At 38.5% G+C, this 24047-nt stretch overlaps 1 protein-coding gene across 2 annotated transcripts; it reads left to right on the top strand.

Moving 5' to 3' along the window:
* Nucleotides 1-36: 36 nt before the first annotated feature.
* Nucleotides 37-23971, top strand: LOC139465649 (uncharacterized). 2 transcript variants are annotated; one of them, XM_071247382.1, is made up of 12 exons: nt 37-98; nt 2664-2754; nt 3674-3732; nt 4164-4342; nt 6064-6198; nt 7656-9605; nt 10129-10270; nt 10562-10644; nt 11028-11164; nt 14804-14997; nt 18304-18441; nt 19045-23971. In XM_071247382.1, the coding sequence occupies exons 2-12, from the start codon at nt 2710-2712 to the stop codon at nt 19730-19732; spliced, it is 3750 nt and encodes a 1249-aa protein (XP_071103483.1). In that variant the 5' UTR covers nt 37-98; nt 2664-2709; the 3' UTR covers nt 19733-23971. The 2 variants fall into 2 exon arrangements, with proteins under 2 accessions (XP_071103483.1, XP_071103484.1); XM_071247383.1 differs by having other exon boundaries at nt 44-102.
* The last annotated feature ends 76 nt before the right edge of the window (nt 23972-24047 follow it).

Here is a 24047-nt window from a genome sequence, read left to right on the forward strand (position 1 = left end):
TCAGATATAATAAGACTGTTGTTAGGCTCGTTTCGTGAGCAGACTTCACAAGCGGCAAGATTTCGCAAACCGTGCTAAGACAGAGCTTAATGAGCTTAGTAGGTAATTAAGAATGTTCGCAAAACAGTAGTTTGAATTCTTGAGGCTGTGCACATTTTGTACAATACAGAAAACAATTTGCAGATCGACATGATTCAAGTGATTACAATATTTTGTGTCTGTACGGTTGACAACAGGCCCATGCACGCAGGTGCTCTGAATGTCAATCGAAGAAGATCGCCGTGTTGATTAGAAATGGTCATGTTTAGGCTTTTAGATATTGATTGACTTCATATATACCGTATAACACACATCCAAAATGATTGCCATCATCAACTGTTCATGTCAGTTAGGCCTAGAGTTGCGGACTAGGTAGCGTAGTGAAGCAACTACTGAAATAGCAAATTTATGGCATTATCCTACTTCATGTGCCTAAGAATACATGCTGATTGAAAGTGCTCGTTCCTGTAGACTGCTTGCATAACTTTAAGTTGGACCTTATAATCCAATGCAAACGATTTTTTTTTAATATCATTATGTCATATTCGTGTAGTGAAAACGTAATTGTCTCTTCATTCAGTTCTATCAACTGATTGTGAAAGTGTGCCTTGCAACACAGATAGTAACCCTTCACATCACCAATTCTTGATACATGCATGTCAAAAGAGACAAAAGCATTATTCAATGTAAGTAATATGTGTGAACCGGATTGTTACCAAAATTTCTCCGTTCTGGTTTTGGTGATAATATCCTATCAAAACTCACATTCTGCTACATACCAGTAGGTGATGTCTTCAATAGTAGAATTTAGCTACATTCCGAGAGAAAAAAAATCCTCGATAAATAGCGTGACCTCTGTTGCCTCGTCTGTAAACTTCCGTTGCACATGAGTGATGTCACCTATTTGCAAAAGTCTGTTTGGATTGGTGATTTAGCATGGATTCCATGAGTGAACAGACATGTTTGGTGCACAGTTCTCAACATATTTCTTGCAGGTTGGCATTAAAACTCAAAAAGTTATTGAAAGTTTGAAACCTAGTCACAAAATAAACCAAGGTTTAAAAAAATGAAGGTGCAGTTTTCGCCAGGCAATAGTAGCCGTTTTTGCTGTAGGTGAGGTGCCGTTTTTGCCAATCGTTCCCGTTTTCGCTCAGGAATGTTTTGCTGAGGTGCTGTTTTAGCTATAACCCTCGAAAATAGGGTATTATTAAATTAAAGGGTAAATAGATTAATAGGAGGAATTGAAAGTGCGATATTATTATGACAATGAAATGTATTCTGGAAATAATTCAAACTGTTTGCACATGACTGAGGGTTCTGATAAGTCAATTTTTTCATTAAAATACTGCCAAAACATGCTCATGTTTGATCATGTTGTAACTATACATATTTATTATTTTGTGTCCATGTTCCCATGGTTGAGAACACTGTAACTTTTGCATTGGGATCCTGGGTTCCATGGCGTCTTCCATGATGTTTGAATTGATGGACCCCCTAAATCTTTAATTTTTAACATTTGAGTTATGACAAGGACCCTTCGATTTTCATGCTTAATTGTCAACACTGTTCTGCATTGGAAAATTAGGAAGCATAGATCGTGGAAGGAAATAACATAAAGATAGATTCATAGTGAGCATGAAGTCTGTTACTTTTCTTGTGAGCATTATGAGAAGAAAGGATTTAAAATTGTGAAGAAAGAAGAAAAAAAAAAATAAAAAAATGTATGAGTCAATATTGCAGTAATTGGTATGAAAGTGTTACACTGCACATATGTAACTTTACTGTAAAGAATGTCTTAATTATGAAAGAATTGGATAGCTGGCATTTATGAAATTTTATGACCATGATTACTGTGTGATTACTGCTACTTCACTCCTGGTGGTTGACGACAAGAATCCCCACAGGGTCAAATAATGACAGCCAGTTGGACATGAGTAGTCATGAACACAATCACCTTCCAGAGGCAAGAGCGTCCACTAACCTATTTATCAAAGTAAAGTTTCCACTAGAAACTAGACTTTGCTACAGGCTAGTGGACACACTTTCCTTGTAAAAATGAAACACAATGGACCCGATATCATTTTGAAGTCTGTGACTTCTGCCACTAGTCAGTCACCAGAGTTAAGTAAAATTGTGGAGGTCTAAGTAAGCTCAGCTAATAATGGTGCACATAATCACTAAATTCTACTGAAAGAGCCAAGTTCAGACGAGTAGTGTAAATTTGTTTTGGCACAGACTGATTTAGTATTTGTTTGCAGTATTACTGTAGCTGAAATGTCAAGTTTTAACAATGTAAATAAAAAAAACCCAATTGTTTCTATTTTTGTCATCCATTATCATGATTATCAGAATGATTATCACCTTCATCAACTTTTGATTTGTGTCATTTAATATGTTTTGAACCCACTTTGTTAATCTACTAACTTAGACTGGATGTAAGAAGTACCGGTACACTAATATTGCCAATGTCACACATGTATGGGACTAAATAGCGCATCCAAATCAAGACTGGAAATGATCACAAGGCAGTGGGTTCCACACTAAATGATTGTATTTAGCTTATAATTAATGCTAAAAATAATAATAATTTCAGATTTTAAAATTGATGTCTCTGTCTGCCACAGGTTTCTCGTCATGCCAATTGGAAATATGACAAACTGAACAACCAAGATGTCAGAAAAAGGAAGGAAAGCAACAACAGCAGGAAGGGGCAAGGTGAAAGTCATGTTTCAATACAACTCTGTACTCCTTTCCTCTTTACTACTGTAATCATGATAATGTTTAGTAATGCTATCAATGCTAACACAAAGAGTTTTGTACACTGTAAGACCAGGTGACTTGTTTTATGTGATAAAATATGTGGGATGACAACTACTCAAAAGAAGTTAAGGATCACCTGATTCTTTCATATTACAATAGTTAATCTCTCATGCCATGACAGATTAATATTACCAATATGAAAGAATTGGGTGATCCTTAACTTCTTTTGGGTAGTATCAATAAGGTTGGCATCATTACAATTGTGTTAGAATCTTTGATGAATAGTAGGTCTGCTTCTATTATCAAACATTTGGTTTTAAATTTGTGGTTTATTCAGTCTCTGCTATGTTCCGCAGTTACACATTCTTAAAATATTTGGCAGAAATGCCCGCTTGGTGCAGAAAGTTTATGCAGAACTCATGAAGAATTCTGCATGTATCTGCCTCAGAATTGTCAAATACATTGCAGAATTGTAACGGCTGAGGTAAAAGCTGTTTTTCAACGTGTAATAGTTGCATATGTTTACTGAAACAAAGTCATTTGAATTGTGCATTGTATTATTGAAATCATTCGAAATAATTATTTGAGGTGTTTGTTATATGGAAAAAAAAAGTTTACAAGCAATCTTTTAAATATTTTGCATTTTGAGAAATGGTTATAAATCAACATCCTGGTTTACATGGTTTAGTTTTAAAGTGAAGTTGAAAGTCAAAATAGGTGCAAAAGTACGAAATACACGAAAACTAAGCTTACAAGTTTGCAGAATTTACAAACATTGACCACATAATTTTATTGTTTGACTTCAGAATACAGGACTGACTAGTTATTCTTCAAGTTCCACTGTTTCTGTATATAGTTATGCTTGTGTTTTCAGGTTTCAAAAGCCAAATCAGTTTCCGTGAAACCTGGGATAAAATCTACCCCGGTGAAAAGGTGAAATATCTATCTTAGAGATAATTTGTTTCTGTTATCAACATTGTCAAACTCAGGAGCAATGGTAGTATTTGTTTTTTCATAGAACTACTGTAATAAAACGGCAAAAGGCCACCAAACTCAATTACTCTGTTCATTTTATCTCCATTCCTATTAATATATCTCCATGGTGTTTTTTCATAATAGAATGGAGATATGATACCCTGGATGATAGAGGTTGCGAGGACACTGTTTGATCACAATTGCTTATCATACAGCTGTCTACGCATCATGATATTTTGAAAACAATGCTGACTGTTGATGTCAAACTGTTCACTAGTCAATTTGTCAGGGATTGAGATCAATGTAAATTAATTTCGTGATTAACCAAGTATTTCATCATCAATCATTTGGTCATCAGACATGTTGTTATTGAATTATTCCATTTACAGATCAGGATGTTTCAAAGAGAGACAAACTAAATCTGGAAAGAAGATCACCAAAAAAGCTCCTCGTCCAAAGCCTGGCTACTCTCTCTATTCTTCGGACTCAGAGGATCAGATATCATCTCTCAATTGTGGCATTGACAAATGTTCTGAACTCCTAGCTAACCTGATTCAGAGGAAGAAAGGTGATCCATTCATTAATGACATGTCCAGTTATGCATTGAAAACAAAACATTGCTTGTCATAGTCCTACTTTAATCACTTTTCTCAGTGGGGCTTTGTGTCAATCTCATCAACATCAGATCTCAGTTCTTGCTTCCGCTAAACAAAGATCTGGTGTCATCCTATTACAGGTCATGTCAGAATGACCTTTCATCTGGCCAATCAGAGCCTCGCTTACCAGATCAGGAAAATGATGGTCGGAATGTTTTTTAATCATGCGACTCCCGAAAACGTTAACACAGTATCTGAATGACAGTTAAGGGCTGTACAATTGATTCTGTCAGTCACAATCTGTCTCTCGCTTCAATGGGATAAACATTTGAACAGCAGAGGCTTTGCGTAGCCTGTGGGAAGTACTGCCATACATTCTCGGCCATCTGTTAGACATTCCAGAATGTTCATTTGTTCAGTTTTCAAATGTTGCTTCAAGAACTTTGTCAAAATATTTTTCTAAGCATAGTCTGGAATGGAAGTTTGAAACTAGTGCCATATAACTTGAGAAAGTTGCTTTCTGATTGGCTAATGTCGACTTCTTGTTAGTCATTTCACATGTCTGTCAAAGTTGGCGAAAGGTTGTTCTGACATGGCCTGTAATGGGATGTCCTTAGGTTTTTGCGAGAAATAAGGTCTGCTTTTATGAGATTGGGCTGTGTGTTAGAATAGGTCCCCAGCACTCTGTTGCTTGTCATAAAAGTCAGAGGTGACAGAATTGGATCAGGCTGTCAGGTGAGATGTTGCTCATCACTAACGTGTTCTGGGTCAGAAGATATTGAAGATGGGGATTAGGTGGTTTCAGAGACTTCTGTGTACAATGCTGAGTATGAATAGTCCCTGAAATGGTAGGGAGCACCACCCTTATCTGAGGTGGATTGTGTCATGTTAATCAGTTGAAGTAGTTATGCTCGTACTATTGACCACTGGCACAGTCTTACCATTGGCTTTTGAAACTCTCACTCCTGGTGGACAGGCTACCACCAATTGTGGTCAGTATCAAATGAGACATAAAAAATGGGATGAAAATTTCTTGGTTTTAATTCTTTCAACACCATGTCAAATGTAGTTTATGTTCATGGCAGACAAATTCAAGATTTCATCTATCTCTGAAGTAAGATTGATAGATCTACATGTCATTCACTCACGGTTTGGTCACAATTTTCTCTTCCCCCCCCCCTCCCCCCCCGGAATATTTCACTTTGGTTCTAGACTAAGTCACTACAAATAGCTGTTTAACCTTGAAACAAAGCAAAATGTTATTTCATTGCACTAAAAATAGACAACAAGAAACCCTGATGATAAAGGAAAACTGACTTCATTTAAAAGATAAACTTTATTGATTAACACCAATGTTTTGTTCAGCAATAAAGACTTATTATGTACTTTATTTGTCGGTCCACTGGGACTGTGTCCCTTTGAATACCCGCCCATGCCAAATATTACTGCTATAAAATTGGTAATTACCGGTAAACAGAAACACTGTTTTGCAGCCGTAATATTGCTGACAGTTACTTGAATCGTCAGTCTGACAGTCCGACTCCGTATTGTATTCATGTGATATTTTTGTAAGGCTTAACATTTCGGATCATTTTGCCAAGTTTTAGAGGAGATGTTCTCTCTGAACATGCTGAAGGAAAACAGCACTTTAAGTGAAGATACTTGTCTCTAGTAGTAACTTTTATAATTGTAGGAGGGAACCAATGGGCAAAGCCAGTGATCATGCTTAGCCGAGAAGGGAATGAGAACTGCGATCTTGTGAATTCAAGATGCACACCACTTACACAGACGAAAGATCGAGTTTTCATACCAACAGCTGGTACTGAGTGTAAGTCATCAGTTCTTATGCAGTCAGAACTATGATGAATAATAATGTTTACTGTTAGTATTTTGTTATGATTGGTATCATTATGTTACCGTATGTCTCTGTGTATAAGGCAAGTTTTTTGTACCTAGAATTTGACGTCTTGAAACAAACTTCAGTGGATAGAGAATGGGGTTATATATATCTACTACTCAAAAGAAGTAAAGGCTCACCTGATTCTTTCATATTACTATAGTTAATCTCTCATGTCATAGTGGTTAAAGCGTTCGCTCGTCATGCCGAAGACCCGGGTTCGATTCCCGGCATGGGTACATGTGAAGCCCATTTGTGGTGTCCGTGATATTGCTGGAATATTGCTAAAAGCGGCGTAAAACCTCATTCACTCACTCACTCTCTCATATTCATTGTAGTTTGACAACTATATGTCAGCATAAAGTTTTCACTATCGCAAGCTCGGGAGCATCGATGGTGATTGGTCAAATTATTCCGTACGACAAAATATTCTACAATCGCAATCAACTGAACACAAGTGCTATGCTTATTAATTTATTCCAAATATATATAGTAAAGCTCAACTAAAATAACATGATATCTGAATAAGTTATTCCTGACAAAATAATAGTTTCAGATACAAATATTCCGATCCTTGTATCAAAATTCTTTAAAGTTATATTCATGATATTAGTGGGTAATTTTTTACTGAATCACCGGTAGATTCTGAGAAACATGTGTACAGCTGAAAAAAATATATTAACTTTTGGGATATGTTTATGGTAGGAATATAGACATTTCTCGCACCTAAAAGCTGCAGGGTGGCTGATGTGGCAGTAAGCAATAATTGATCACTCACTGTTGAAAAGTTAAGCTCATCTGGACAAAGTCACCCTGCATAAACTTTATATATTTTAGACTTCCAATCCAGAATTGCTTGATGGATGGTGAAAAATTGTTTTTGTAATTTTTCCTGATGGTAAGGGGACCATAGTTTGTTGAAGATAGTTGTCATTTTGAATTTAATAGATATGTTGAAAACAAATGAAATGAAATGTGTAAATGATGATAGTAATATTCTTTAGTTTGTCCAATGCATCATTTTATGATAGGGACTCAGCTTAAGCAGATTTAGACAATTTTACAAAAATGAATGAAAAAACTAACCAAATTATCTCTTTGGTTATATAAGTCGATTTGTTAAATGCGTATTCCCAAGCATTTTCAGAGTCTTGCCAGGTGAGCTACATCATAGTTTGGGTGAAAAAGGTTCCATTCATATTTCCAGGGATTTAGGGGTTATTGTTTATGATTACGCAGTTTCTGTTTCTATTACCTAAATAATACATAGTGTATGCAGTGTTTCTTTCCCCTATCATTCTACATTATGGCATGGTTAGATAAGTCATGTTTGCAGAAGTGATTTAGTTTGTTAAAAAAGGGCACATTGTGATTATTTGTCGTTGCAGCCCCTGATACACAGGTAGCCAATATGGTTGATGGTAGGCTAGCAAGATCTCGTGCTCCACTGGTGGAGGTTCGCACACCTTTTAACCAGCGCCTTGTTTCGTCCACTCCTGACCCAGAGAAGGTTGCTGATGACGATGGATATGCTCAGATGATACCTGAGAAAGATACACACCCTTCTAAACATGGCAAGGAAAAAATTATCACTTATACACCCAGTTTACCTCTCCCTCAACAAAATATCGTTCAAGAAGTTGCAGATTTGAAAATTGACAACAACCAAAACTATCTGAAAGAAGGAGAATCTTTTGAAAAGGCATTCAGACCTGTTTCATTCCATACTGAAAATGATTTTATTGAAGGTGTGAAGAGATTTGAAGATTCCTTCCCAGCTTGCCATAACAGGAAGAGTAGTATTGGTGATTTTCAGTGTTATCTCCAGCGAGAGTCAACAGGGTTCTCTCCACCTTTATTCCCATCTAGTCAAGATAAGCCAATAACAGAGTCTGTAAGTAATGATCCTGATCCATCTGAACAACCAAGACAGGAGGAACATGGATTCCTTGGTAACAGATTATCTGCAACTGAGGAAATGGTTCACCCAGCACCTCCTGTGCAGTCTAGAGTGCAGGATAAAGGGTACACAAGTTCAAAAGAGAAGCTAGGCCCTGAAAAAAGTCCAGATCCCCATAACAGAGATTATTTGAATCATGATTATGATACTGATCAGCAGGAGGACTTTTCTGCTCCGTTGTTCAACAGCTCCCAGGTGAAAATGTTTGGCCCTGGTTACAGACGGAGAAGCAGCAGAGATGAACAGTATGATTTGGATTATAGCCCTGAAGAGACTCAAGGCCCAATTCTGAATGAAGCCTACCAGTACAACCTTTCACAGAAAGTGGACAAGAAAGAAATGACAGCTAGATCAGGACTTACTCCCAGACACACTGATCGTGTACAGCAACTTCCTGATCAGTTGACTGGACATGCGTCTACAGAGGATCGGTCAGTCCAGGAAATGCAACAACCAACAGTGTCAAGTCCTGTTAGAACCATGCCTGTTGAACCACGTGCAATATTAGGACGCCACACTGGGAAGACTCCAACATCTATGGAATTAAACAGCAATAAGGTTGAGCATTTTGAACAACATGCTGAGCCCAATGAAATATTTGTGAACTATGAGAGAGGGCAGAGTGATGATCAGGATGTGAATTGGGATTCAGCTAGACAGTCTGACAGATGCGATCCATCTTATGACATGTCCAACAGGCTTGCACACTTTAACTTGAACAAAGATGAAGCTCAAGAAATTGATATGAGGGAGAACTATCCTTCATCTCTGATTAATCCGTCCACCCTTAACTCAAATGTGTGCATATCAAAACCTGTTGCATCTCAGTTACCTATGTTAGAAACTCCAGCAAATTCACCTGTTAGTTTAACACCAAGGAACCGAGCTCGTGACCTAAGGGAGGCTACTCTCAGGAGGATGACTCGAGAGACAGCTCAGGGCCATGATCCCCATCTATATGCAGACAACATAAGGCCTCGTAAAGGGGCAAGTGATAATCTGGAGAGACGGTTCCAGGATGAAGCCAATCATGCTCCTGAAATAGAGGAAGCTGAACGATTTGAAAATTACGAATTAGAAACTGCTCCATTTCAATCAGAGCAAACTGATCCTCAGTGGACTATGACCCCTGTCAATTCTCCTGCAGCACGAATTTGCCAGGAATCAAAATTCATCAACAGGGCACCTTCCACTCCAGCTCCAAACCAAACCCAGCACCAAGTTCCCAGTGCTCTGCTTGGCCACACCCCGGCTCCACAGTCCATGCATCCTGCATCACAGAACCAGCCAACACTACCAGCAAGATTGGAGGCCATTGCGGGACCTAGGAAGCTGAGGTACCTTGTCAAAGAGCTTGGAGAAGTCTGCAAAGTTGGAGGTAAGTAAGAAAGAAATGTAACCAGTCTTTTATTGTTTCCAAGATCACACAAAATACATTCTACTGTTTGATGTTAAAGCAAAGCTATTATTAATGGTTAACGGACAACAGTCCATATGATCCAAGTTATGTCTCAGCTTTGTCCTCTGAATAGGCTATATTATGTACTATTTTGTGAGGTAAAACTACTAAAACTCCAAGACTGGAACAATATACTGATGTACTGATCATATTTTGGCTAATCAGTTTTTGAAATTAAGCATGAAAGTCTGGGTTCCTTGTCATAACCCTAATGTTAAATTTTAAGATTTATGGGCCCCTAGATTCAACTGTTATTGGAGAAAACACCATGGACCCCAGGACCCCTTCAATTTCAAACACTGCTGATATTGTTAGTCAGATTTAGTATTTATTTAATCCAGTGTTAATGGTTTATGATACTGAGCTATAAGCAGTGAATAAGTAACAAGGTAAGTCTTACACTATATATCTGAATTGAATAGTCACTATATTTGTTTAACAGGGGAGTCCGAGCTGCAGTATGTGGTTGAAGACATTCAGGAGTGCATTGAGGCAATCCCTCAACTAAAACCCACGTTCAATCTCCAGACAGAGGTTGACCTTTTGCTTCAGCCTCTCCGCTCAGAGAACAGTCAACTCAGAAGGTAGAACATTCTGCCTAGGTTTTGCAATGTTATGGTCAGATTGATCCATGATTGCTTTCACTTCCATTGATCATGTTGATTTGCTGAATGGATTCTGTTTTTTCTGTGGATTTTGTTCATGGAAATGGTTTGGTGCAGGGGGACTTTGGTTAAGTTTCGTTTTGTGGAGGCAGAGGATACAATCAGCTTTTTTCTGTATAGTAATTTTACACGTGCAGTTAATAGTCATCATTTTTATTGCTTCTTATCACTAGAGCAATAATAGCATTTGGTGGTCTGATCGTGTTGCAGGAGACTTAGAATTGTCAACCAGCAACTGAAGGAGAGGGAGAGACAAGAGAAGGAAAACACTAACCATGGAATCAACTTTGAAAGTGAGTCATTGCTCCTGGTGCAGTTTCCTTGGGGATGAGCACTTACAGTTAACCCGGGTGGCGTTGTACAAAGCAATCTAAGGTGATCCTAACTCCCATACCTTAACATGGAATTACACCAGTCGTAGGCTCTTTCAGTCCTGATTGGATTTGTCATTTCCATGCAGGGATGGTGGGATTGCCTAGGTGTTCAGCCTTTAACATGTTCAATTCCCAACATGTGTACAATGTGGTGAAGCCCTTTCTTGATGTCCCCAGTTGTTATAGGACTTGAAATATTGCTTAAAATGGCATAAAGCCATGCTTGTTTCTGTGTGACGTGAGAGCTAAAATCATGACACTCCAGTGACAGCAGTGAAGGTGGTTCAATGTTTGTGTTTCAGTGCTGCACCTCCAGACTGACAATGCATCTCTGCACCGCCAGCTGAAGGAGGAGAAGGAGCTGACCCACAGACTGTCCCAGGAGCTCGAACGCATGAAGTACGAGAGGCAGAGGCTGATTGTTGTACTTGGGGATAAGGTAGGAACTGCATCATATGAATCTAGCTGTATACATAAGCTGGTTGTGGTCCTTTTGACCAGTGCATATGTCCATCACCTAAATATTTCCTACAATTTTTACTTAGTCCTGTCTTACCTATTGCATTCCTTTCTGTTAACTTCAAGAACATGACTGCAATGTCATGCCTTGAGAAAAGAACTTGTTCCTGAACATAGTTGAAACTGCTCACCTGAACACATCCTGCCCTCACCGCACCAGTCAACTTACACTGACAAGTACAAACCTTCTGTGAATGTTATCCTTTGTTTTTTGTTCTTGATATCAAACATTTGTTTTCTTTCAGTACAGGTTTGTTTGTTTGTTCACTTGGGTATTCTTACATACATAAATGTTTTTCTTATCCTGCATTACTCCTTAATGCATTTCCTGCTTACTTATGGCAGAAAATGAAGCTGCAGGGCTCCAGCTGATGAAGAAAGTTGTTTCACTGAAGTGTTAGGCATGACCCAGCAGATGAGACCATGTGACTGGGCTGTGATGACGTCTAAGTTACACAGTCGAAGCCAATCCAGGAATCGCTCGTCTATTCACTTACACAGTCTTACCGCTCAGATTCATCAGAGGAATTTGTAATAGAGAACTGAGACATCCCCAGAGTGGAACACTCACCTCAGCCAGATGCCAAATTGGATGGCTAATTGTCTGACTGCGGTAGCGAGGTTCTCAGCTACTGGTGTTGGTAAAAGAGATACCATCTGGTCAAAACCCCGCCTGATCCTATGCTGGATAAACTTTGTCATTTGACACTCTCTCCAGCGTTCAAGACATCTAGATTTATGAAGGATGATTTCCCCATTCATGCCTTCCAGGTAGAAGACCGTCATAAAATGTCCCAGACGTCAAAACTGTTCACAATCAGGATTGTGTAGCATTCATGGAGACTGAGATAAGGTGCTCATTGACCTCACTGAGTCCAACGCTGTATTGATGGGCCATCTGCAGACGGTGGTTGATTGCCAACAGAGGCAGATTGATCCCATGCACCATCATCTCAGGGCGGTGCTCACCGAGATCGCTGCAACTGGCCATCTGGTTTATTTGGCCACCTCCAATTGGGTTCTGGAGTGCTGTCTCCTTCGTCAGCCGTGATCGGCTTTATCTCTTTTCATCAACCGATACTTATGCCAAGGTCTTGAGTTATGCTTGAGATGAGACAGCTCTAAAAGCTCTGGAGCATGTCTTGCTCCTCCAAGGCAGGCAACTACCACGGTATCAGTCCTGCTGTAGCAAATCCCAGGGCAGAGGCGGTGAGGGTAGGCAATAAAATACTCAGACCACGACTGAAAGCTCTCATCCCCACTCGTTCAAGTCTTTGACACCCGAGTGGGTGGGTGACCTGGATCGCCTTAAAAGACCCTTTTTAACATGCTGTGGTTACTGCCTTGATCTGATTGACGTTGACCACGGTGCCTCCATGATGGCTCTACCCCAAGAAGCAACATCCACTTCTGGTTGCCAACTTCAATATGCCGCTTCAGAAAAGAGCCATGGGGATTGTGCACACCCCAAACTTAACACCAGGGTTCTGCTCTCCCATCTTCCTCGTACCAAAGAAGGACTCCGAGAAGATGAGGATGATTCACAATCTCTCCATGTTCAATGAGTGCTACTGGAGTGTTCAGGACCAGAACCAATCCTTACGATTCCCTGATTAGTCTCGACTTACAGGACACCTACCTGCATGTCCCTATCCATCCCAGTGACCGGAAGTTCCTCAGGTTCCAGTTCAATGATGTCCACTACCAATGGGCAGTACTCCCATTTGATATTTCAGTGGCACCGTCTCACCAAGCCAGTAATGGCCTATCTGAACCATCCAGACCAGCCGTCAAATAAGGACAAGTGGAAAATTGCAGTTTTGAAGGGTCTTGCTATGTTATAAGGACTAGTGGACTAAAAAATGTTACTTTCTACGGCTGCTATAGGATGAGTGCCAATTTCTATTGCTGTAGCATGTGTTGCCTTTCCCACCGTTATTGAACTTGTTTTGTTCTAAATGTTGTTGGGGGCGGTCTCTTAGCCTAATGATTAAAGTGTTTACTCGTCACACCGAAGACCCGGGTTCGATTCCCAACATGGGTACAACGTGTGAAGCACATTTGTTGTGTCCCCCACTGTGATAATGAGGGATTATTACTAAAAGCTGTGTAAAACCATACTCACTCACTCACTCACCAAAAGCTGTCGTGTCTTTGCTGGGGGTTTACACTCATATTTAGTGTTTGTTAGGGTTGTTACGATATATATATTCAGTGAATTGAACTGTATCCCTTCATGAATTGAAGTTGTTTTTCAAGGTCACTAGAATCAAATATTTACGATAATTCTTATTTCAGCTCGTCTGTTCTTTATCAAAGCGAGATATTCAAAATGGAATATGTACCCACCGGTAGAAAGTAAAATTTTAGTACTCTGGTCCTTATAATGATCACATACAGCAAAACCCTTAAAAATGGTAAATTTCTACTAGTCCTTATCATACTGTAACTATTGGGCAGTTTGGCAAGGACTATACAGCACTAGAAATTGGCAATGCTGAAGTGCCTAGCAAATCGCCAACCCCAAACGATGTTGCTGGTGGAACCCGGATGCTACCACCTGAGCTTCCCTCTCTTGGAGGAGTGTCAAGGTTATGACATTAATGATGTCTCTAACCAACGTATTCATTTTTGTCCGTCAAACTCAGAAATACGTTCATTTAACATCTCTTTAGCTCCACTGTACTGATGTTAATTTGACAGTTATACGACAGATGTCACTTTGTAAGATCTGTGACGAAGTATACCAAGCACATGTGGGTCCTGCTTGAGTCTCCACCTGCATGCAGTTTGCGGTAGCTGTTGGTGTGCAAGGAATCTTGCCTGATGGTACTACACCTACACACACAGTCTACACTGAAGGTATACACCCATGGGATAAAATGCAATATGTAATGCAGGATTAAGTATTAATTTATCCATATATTTTTTAATGCTTATCCTGCATTACATCATGAATTGGCCCATCTGGTATAGCACTGCCTCCCTGCTTGTATCTTCAGTGGACATTGCTGTTTCCTCAACAAGAAGAGTGACATGTAAGTTGACTGGTGCGGTGAATGCAGGATGTGTTTGGGTGAGCAGTTTCAACTATGTTCAGGGCCAAGTTCTTCTCTCAAGGGATGACATTTCCAGTCTTTGTTTTTGAAGGAAACAAAAGGAAGTGCAATATGTAATGCAGAATAAGTATTAAAAAAAAGATATTGACAAATTTTACTTTTATTCAGTAACAGGTGGAAGTACAAGTGATTCCAGTGACCCTTGTTATGGGTGTTTGGAGGGTGTTGTTGGAAGTGGTACAAATTAAGTACAGCTAGTTTTTTGTGTTAACTATATCAGACTGTGCCAATAACATTTGAGTCTACTAGTCTGAACATGCTTCTTTGCATTTTTATGTTTACATTTGAGATTTCCCATTGCCACATGCTTTTGATAAGAGTCAACTGAAATGTCATGTCAAAACTCTAATTGAAACTCTAGCATTAAAGCCTATACTTGTATATGTTGTGTAAATAGGAAAAGAACATCTAGTATGTCTGGTATGTCATATAATTATCAGGAGAATGACTGTACAAGAACCAGGGAGGAATCGTGCAAGGAGTCTCAGAAGTTGCAGTTTGAGTTGGAACTTGCCCGGAAACAGACTGAGGGAAGTCACCTGAGACATGCAGCAGCAGAGAGTGAGAACCGCATCCTGCAGGTGTCTCTAAAACAGCGAGACTTGGAGATCACCAGGCTGCAGGACCTGGTCCAGTAAGTCATGTACTCTGGCATTGTGGGATTATTTGTTGGGATATGTTGTTTTTTAAGATGTTAGAAACAACTTACCGTATTTTCTTGAGTATAGTGCGCACTTTTTTTCCAAAAAACACAGCTGTGTAGAAGGGGGTGCGCATTATACACGAATTATGAGTTTGGATGGTTTTTTTCCCCCATGGAAAGACATTACCGTGAGCACGAAACACCGGAAATACCATGTCAACAAATCCATACTGAAGTACGCAAAATAATTATGTAATTACACTGTCTGTCTATAAAAAGTGTTCTTTTTATTTCTGGACTTATGTTTGTAACTTACTTTATTAATTTTTTTCAAAATTCCTTATAATATTGTTTTTATTCATTTCGGCGAAATCGTGTGTGAAGTGATCGGAAGATCGCACAACTCACCGTTATTAACAGCAACCACGGTCAGAATACCGCTATTGACGCCTTGAAACGAACTTTAGTTGACAGAGAATGGATACATATATCATAAATGACATACTTTGACTCGTTAAAAGTCATATTTGTATTTGTTTGATGATTCTTTGTCAACATGAAATTCTCGCGCTCACGTGATCCCGTGTGCGTGAGCCTTGACGGTGACTGGTCAGACATGTTCCATGTAAAAAATAATACCCGGGAATAGCGATCAGCTGCTTCGCTTAGGGTTATTATTATTTTAAATATGTTTAGTAAAGGCTGCATTTAATTAAGAAAATAATGGAATATATTATTCCTGATAAATAAAATAGTTTCAGATACAATTGTTGCCGATCCTTGCATTAAAAATCCTATAAAGTTATATCATTGGGTGTGTCTTGACCGAATCACCGGTCGATTCCAAGAAAACGTGTGTACAGCTGATTGCTGTTTCCGGCTTAGTTTACGAGAAAATACACAAGGTAATCTTAATCCCTAGATATAAAACAATGCCTAGCAGAACAATCAATACTATTTAAACGGTAAATAAACATGTCTGGTGATTTTTTATCTCAAATTTCGAATTTGTACTGACGGAAGTTTCTCAGCACCCGTTTGTTTGCCGGATTTCGCTGAAAGGGTACGGTGTAATTTTTTTCTGCGCATAATATTCAAATTTCTTTTTTTCCAAAATATTGAACCCGCTAGAGGGGGGTGCGCATTATACATGGGTGCGCACTATACTCAAGAAAATACGGTACACATGAAAAAAATGCTGGCCTGGTTGGTCATTTTTCATCATATCCATATGGCCAAATAGTAAAATTCTTCTTCCTCTGGTATTGGTTGTTTATCTGCTCAAGGCCATATTAGCCATATAACGTGCCACCTGACCTACTTTTACACCAGTCTGTATGTTATGCTTAGGTAAAGCACAACATACTAAGATCTAAACTTTACCTGACTGCCAATATTTTCTTCTGTATATTACTGTTTTTGTTGCCTTGTGTTTCTTCAGAAAACAGCAATGTAGAAAGGGTATCTTATTGCCAAGTAACTACGAGGGCCATTCAATATATAACCAGCCTAAGCTATTTATCAGATCTTAACGGTTGCATGCTTGTCACGTGCTGTGCACCAATGTATGTCACGTGCATAGAAAAAGTTTCACTGAGGAAATTGTATTTGAAGTCACACACGTGATCTATAAAGATGGCAAGGGTAGATTCTGCCAAATTTTCGTCAAAGTTTGAATACAGGGCTGTTATTAGATACCTCTACTTAAAAGGGAAACCAGGAAAGGAGATACATGATGAATTGTCAGATGTTTATGGTGACAGTGCACCTTCGTATGCACAGGTCAAATTCTGGGTTGCAGAATTTAAGAGGGGTCGGGTGAACCTGGAAGATGAGCCATGCCCTGGCAGGCCTATAGAGTTGACCAATGACCAAACCAGTGAAGCTGTGAGACAACTGGTTGTCAAAGACAGGCGATTAAAGGTGTCAGAAATGGCCAAGCTTGGACATTTCAGAGGGAAGTGTCCATACCATTTTGCATGATCGTCTGGGTATGAGGAAGCTGCCTGCCCCATGGGTCCCGAAATGTCTGAGTGATGGTCAGAAGGCTGTACATGCGTCAATGTGTCAGGCACTTTTGACGCAATGCAGTCTGGATGCAGACAACTTTATGGAGAGAATTGTTTCTGGTGATGAAACCTGGGTACACCACTATGACCCTGAAACCAAAGAACAGAGTAAGCAGTGGACTGGCTTTGCTACACCCCGTCCCAAAAGGTTTAAGACTCAACCATTGGCTGGCAAAGTCATGGCAACCATCTTTTGGGATACCAAAGGGGTCTTGCTCATTGACTACTTGCCACGTGGCCAGACTATTACTGGAGAGTACTACTCCGATCTCCTGGACTGTTTGCGGACTGCTATTCGTGCGAAACGTCGTGGAAAGATCACAAAAGGTGTGCTGCTCCAACATGATAATGCCAGAGTGCACACATGTCGACTTGCGGTTGCCACAGTGAAGCGGAACGGGTTCAAAGTATTGCCTCATCCACCTTACTCACCAGACCTGGCACCAAGCAACTACTTTCTCTTCCCAAACTTGAAGAAAGAACTGCGTGGATGTCATTTCCCGTCCGATGATGAACTCACGACAGCAGTGGAGGGGTGGTTACACGAACAACCCCATGCTTTCTATCACAATGGGCTTTTAGCTCTCACACATCGCTGGACAAAGTGCTTAGACCTCAATGGTGATTATGTGGAAAAAGAAGTGAGGAGCAGTAGCAAATAGGTTAGGCTGGTTATATATTGAATGGCCCTTGTATTTTGAAACAATGTTTGAGTTTCATCAATGTTTGGCTCTGCGCTATCGCTCGATCTCCAACAACACATTTAACTTGTATGTGGTTTTAATGTGCGCTCCCCTCTGTCAATTTTGTAAGCGGTCATGGAGCTTTTTACAGCAAATACAATAAGTGTCATGTCATCAGTACTCTCCACAAATTGGTTGGGTAAGAATTCAGGTGATGAAAAGTATTAACCATCCAACAGGCCAATATTGCTCAGTGGGCCAAAGGACCAGGCCCCTAACCCCTGCCATAGAGAAAGAGCGCACTCTGGTCAGAACCTTTGACCCAGGGAGATCAATAGACTACAAGAAGTGGTTCTATACAGGGATAAGTATTTAGAGGTTATTGATCCAAGCTATTTCTAGTAGGTTAAGATAAGTTTCTAAATATTACAGCAGAGAAGACAAGAAGCTGGGTTTGTGAGGAAGGATTTTGATATGGGAGATCATGGAAGAATCAAGGATGTACATCTTATTCATCTTACAGTTATTTTGTATTTCTTTCCCAGGACATTAAAAGATGGTGTAGGTGAGGTTCTTCGTAGTTTGGATAATGGTGGTCAAGCAAATGGGGCATCTACGATAGAAAACAGCTTCAGTCTTCAGAAAATGCTGCTTCTACTAAATAAACAGGGATCAGGCTACAGGTAGGTTCTGTCATTTGTTGATTGTTTTACTTCAGTATAAGTAGCAAAGTTTCAAATGTATTTGAAATCATCCTCTCTGGATCGTTCAATCGCATTAATATCAGATCTTAGTTCTCGCTACTCCTGATAATGATCTGGGAGTGTCACCAGATTGGGAAAGCTACATTCAGAATGTTTTTTCTTATCATGCAATCTTGGAAAGGTTAACACAAGTTAATCTGAATGACAGTTATGGGCTGTACGACTGATTCCATCAAAATCATTGTCTGTTTCTTGCTGCAATGGGATAAACATTTGAAACTGTGCTGTAAACAAGCTTGTGAATCTAGCTTGTGAAACAAGCATGTGAAAGCTGCTTTGTAATTGGCAAATGTTGTCTTCTTGTTGGTCATTTCATGTACTGTAACGGGATGTCCTCAGATCTTTGTGTAGTGGTAGCGAGCTTTAAGATCTGATTTTAATGAGATTAAGAGTCGTCTTAAACCTGATGATTTGATCATGTTGCTAATTAGGAAGAACTTAAATTTACAATAACCTCCCTGTTATGATTTTTGTTTCATTAACATTAGAGAATATTTGAATCTGGTCATTTGTTGGTTCTAGTCCTGCCAAGAGTGTTATGTCTGATCCGGGCCAGCCAACAGTAAATAAGGAAGCTGTGGCAAGTGCCAAGAAAAACCTGAAGTTTGACAACAATCCTGTGTCATCTCCAAGGAAAAGTAAAGTTTCTCCTCTCAGTAAAGAAGCTCTACATCAACACAACAAGCTACTACGTAAAGAGACCCCAAAGACTGAAGACCTTGTTGCTCTTGAGAAAGGATTCCAGAGCTACATGTCACCGTTTAATTCCTCCCCGAAGAGTGACCGAGGATCAGTGACTGAGATGTTGCTTAGGAACTGTTCAAGTAGAAGTCGTGAAATCAGAGATCCAGTCAAGCCTAGCACAGGGAGTGGCAGACAGGTGATGAAACTGCCACAGCCCAACTTTGATACGAGTGACAGTGGGCTTGACACAGAGGGAACCCCTGGCGCCTCCAAGCCCATCATTCCCAGTCAGGTAGCCCCACAAGACTCAAGTTCACTACAGAGTGAAGCTTTCAAGGGCACAGAGTTAGATCTTAGTCTCAGTACTATTGAAGAAGATGTTCGATCTGTGGTGTCTGCAGTGACATCGACTACATCACTGTCAACAGTGGATGACAAAGCTTTCAGAGAGGGCATAGCTGCTCTGGATGCTAATATTGCTAAAGTACTTAATGCTTTGGAAAAAACCAAAAAAATGTTTTCGTAATATGGAACGCTTTTGTTCTGCTTGTAAGAAATGTTGGTGCTTTTTGGTTTGTTTTTCATGTTTATGAACAGGTTATTTGTGTTGAACAGGGTTTTTGAAACTGAAAATGATTCATGAAAGTGAATGATGCTTTTAGCAGTTTTAGCATGACTTTTTTAATGTGCTTTTCTTTTAAAGTGCATTAATCATATACATTGATATACACAATCTGAATTCTTTTCTGAACATGACCCTGTAATATATATCTGTGATCCGTTAGAGTCACATAGTGTGGAGTCATATACACCCTTTTGACAGAATCGTATGTATGAAACAAATTCAAATTCATCTTTGCCTTACTCAAGACCACTGAATCAGGGTTAAATCTAATATGTTTGTCCAGCAAAGCAATCAAACAATTGTCTTCCTGTTGGATTTTCCTCACGCAAAAACAAAAATCTGTTTCCTATTTCAGTCAATCCAAAAATAATATATGGGTGATACCAGGATGTTGGTAAGAGGTATGGTGCGTAGGGTTTGGGGCTCCAGATATGGGTTGTTCAGGAAACATATATTTTTTTGGCCTAAAACATCAACAAAGGCCAGGCTCTAAGGAGTCCAAACAAATGCACAACAGCGTCAGCAGTGATGTATTTCATGGATGTCGTATTTCTGTTAGTGATTGTCTACTTAATACCTATCAGGACAACAGAGGATTGGTCACTTGTATTGGGTAGGAAGGGTGCATCGGTTTGTTTGTTGAAAGAGTTGGATTTTTTCATAACAAAGGTTTCCTGTTTTACGACAATACATAGCTCTTGGTTGTTTCTATGTATCTAAATTGGTAGGATCTTATTTGCTTTGTAGAGAAGAACTTCAGTTTGTATCATCTAAATATTCGTTTCATAATACTTTGTTGGCTTCACTAACATTAATTTCTGAAAAGGATGACAAAGGGTTCTCTTGAGACAGTTGGATGAGAACAAGCACATTGCTCTGTTTTGATTTGTAGCAGTTTTCATGACATTTATCCATGTAAATGAATTTTACAGAATGATGTAAATTTTGTTCAAACAAGTGCAGCCTTACTGGCAATACAGTTGTGCTCCTCAATGAAACTTATGCCAATTTACAACGAATACTATGCTCAAATCATTTACAATATTTTATCTTTTATATATCCTGTCTAAGTGGAGAATAGTAAAACTTCTTAACATACACCTAATCAAAATATATGTCCTATTTATATATGTAAGCTCTGTATCTATATGTAATAGTGGCCCTACTCTTTCAATGATATCGGCCAAGATAAAATTGATTTCACTGTTCAGTGACATGAGTATTTAACACTTATTGACATGAGTGTTTAAGGTTACAGTGTCATACCTTGTTTTTCAAGATGTTTTGTGGTATATATAGAATTGTCTCAAAGTTCTCATTAACAAATTACATGTAAACACATTTGGACACTACAAACTATTACAAGTACCGGTACATGTTCCAAGGAAGAATAACTTTTATGTCTGAACTTGCATAGATCATATCAAATTTCTAATAGGGCTTTTTTTTCAGTAAGTATATGTACTTAATTTTGGAAAAAACTGAAACATATCAACTATTTTCATGCCTTATGACTTCCGTTGATGCAATTTTGTGGATTGATAGATATATCTAAATGATGTGCTAATATACTTTGTTGGATGTGTATTATTTTGTGATGGTGGTGTATTACATTTTGATGTTGTGTTAATCTTTGCCATTCATATTATTTCTTTCATAAAGCTATTTCAATCAATTTATTTCATGTCAGAATGTGTGGTTTACTGTGTTGCTCTAAGCTAAGATTTCTTGAAAGTATTTAGCCTAATTGTGCTTTTGAGTATGTAAACCTCATGCAGAGTTAAGAGCTTGAATGTATATTGTAACTTTCTCAATGGCTAACTTTCCTTAAAAAAACCTACATTAAGCAAATGCTGGTTTGAAAAGTTTATGTAGCAACATACGTAACATACTTTAAATGTTTTCTTTTCTTTGTGAATTGTTTTTGTTGTTTATGATTATACAAGTATGCTTCTTAGATTCATTACAGTGAAAAGTTACCAGTTAAATTTCAAGTATGCAGCTTCTTCTATTGCATCAATGGACATCGTCAAATTTTTTTTTCTCATCATGGAAAAGTGAAGTTACTCCATATCTGGACAGAAATAGTTGTCTTTACAAGTTTGTGAAGAATTTCAGTCTACCCTGTACTTTACTTTCTCAAAGCAATGAGAAAATCTCATACTGGTCACTTCAGTATGTATGAAAATCCATTGGCTTGTTGTGTATTTGTTTGATTATGGTCCCAATAAGTTTCAAGGATGAGAAAAACGGCAGTGTCTTGTCAATATTGATGTTTGAAATAGAAGTGCTTGATTTGGTATTACTCAACTTCTATCCCTTTTCATGATCAAAATGATTAACATTAAAGACATTTTAGTTCAGTGCAGAACTAGATTACAGAATTCATTGAATTACTTTACTTGCAATAATATCATAGGATTGAGGTTGTGCTTTTTGTAGAACCAGAATCTCATATGAAATACTCAAATACTTCTCGATTGTGTGTTATTATCCAGGTTTCATTGAAACTTTCAGTGTTTGACTTCTCTAATGTAGAATATCAGCATAATGTAGAATGTTTGTCATTTTATCATGTGACAAACATAGAATAGAATGATGATTTCTCTTTATCAAAATCATCAGTTCTGAAAATGAGATGCAGTTGTTTATTGCTCCTGTTTTGAAATGTTCATATTCTGCATTAGTGAAAGATCAAGATTCACCACCAGATTTTAGAAGTTGATGTATTACCAAAATTGACGGTGTTAAAATTCTATTGCGTGAACACACCAGGTTATATGTGTTCAGTCATGGATGTTTATCTACAGAATATCTTTATGTGTCTGTCTCCAAGTAATTTAATCTTGTTGCCTTGTTCTGTGATCATCGTCTACTGAGACAGTAGTTTTTGTCAAAGTATTCACTTGAATAGTGCCTCTTTACGATATTACCTGCCAAATCCAGTGACATAATGTTCTGAAAATAGGGACAAACATTTACACATATTCTTTACTGTTTACCCCCAATTCCTATTTGTTACAGTTATACATTACCATTTTCAATGTTTCAACTTTTGAAGTTGTGAAAAATATTTACTTATTACTTTGCAAATTACTGATTTATCATTTTTCCCTATGATTATCGTACCAGTGATATTTACATCGAGATCACGTTGGTTATATGTACATATTGAGTGTTTGTTTTAGTGCTTATGGGAGACGCAAACTAAGACACAGTCCACTTCCATTGTCTACAAGTGTACATTTAATTGTGAGACATTTTGTTGTTTACTTTTTTTCATCTTGACTTGTCTGTGATCGTGCCAAAGTAAGACAGTATTATTTACACGTTGATAAATATACCCATTTCTACTGTATAGTGTCAAACTAGGGCTTGATACTGGTTAACCTTGGACTTCAAGATAACACAATCTTGAACACTCCCTTGTATGCTTTACAAGTTTGTCTTTTCTTTTATTCATTCCATTGATCAGAGTATGTACTGTATGGAGTCTTTCAAGTCAATATTGTGTGTTGCACAACCGTCAACATACATAAATTGTCAGATTTCCACTTTGTATTGATAAAGTGGACAGCGGTTTGAACATTTAATCTTGAATGCATATCATTAAGTCAACAGTCCACATACCTTCTAAAGTGGTCCATTTTAGTCGCAAGTTATTGACCAATTAATTGGCCAAACATGCATGTTTCAAAGTGAAGTCGAACCGGAGTCTTTAAACTGACATAGTGTAGTGTATAAGTGCTTCTCATTCATTTGTCAAATTTTGGGGTTGGGCTTTTTCCCCCTGTAAGTGGGTCTCGGTCTGGAGAACAAAAATTTCATTGAAGCTCAAATATTTAAGGCTGTCACATTGAATAGTTTTCCTTTCACAAGAGCAATTTTATCAATGCTCTGCACATATTTTGTGTCATTTTGGGTTATTGCTTATGCTAGTCTATGGATTCTCTGCGTTTATTAATGATCCCTTCAGGTTTAACATAGTGAGGTTTAACTAAGTTGATCGGATCAAATATGTGTTGCAAGACTGATGATTAATTAGGAATGGGAGTATCCCATTATTAACTATGGGTAGAATCCTAACCATCCAGATTGATGCTACCTCAGACTATTAGTGTCTTAATCATGTTTGCACCGTGTAACCTGCACATGCATTAAATCAGATCATTTACTTTGATACGATACCTCCTTGCATTAAAAAGATCTGAGGACA

Source organism: Haliotis cracherodii, unplaced genomic scaffold, assembly GCF_022045235.1.
Source record: "Haliotis cracherodii isolate W230 unplaced genomic scaffold, xgHalCrac1.p SCAF_18, whole genome shotgun sequence".
NCBI lineage: Eukaryota > Metazoa > Mollusca > Gastropoda > Lepetellida > Haliotidae > Haliotis > Haliotis cracherodii.

Excerpts from the sequence above, each read along its gene's own strand:
- LOC139465649 (XM_071247382.1), top strand. The coding sequence starts at position 2,710 with ATGTCAGAAAAAGGAAGGAAAGCAACAACAGCAGGAAGGGGCAAG. Across the intron at positions 6,199-7,655 it reads ACCAACAGCTGGTACTGAGT|CCCCTGATACACAGGTAGCC; the intron begins GTAAGTCATCAG and ends TTGTCGTTGCAG. Across the intron at positions 10,645-11,027 it reads CCATGGAATCAACTTTGAAA|TGCTGCACCTCCAGACTGAC; the intron begins GTGAGTCATTGC and ends TTTGTGTTTCAG.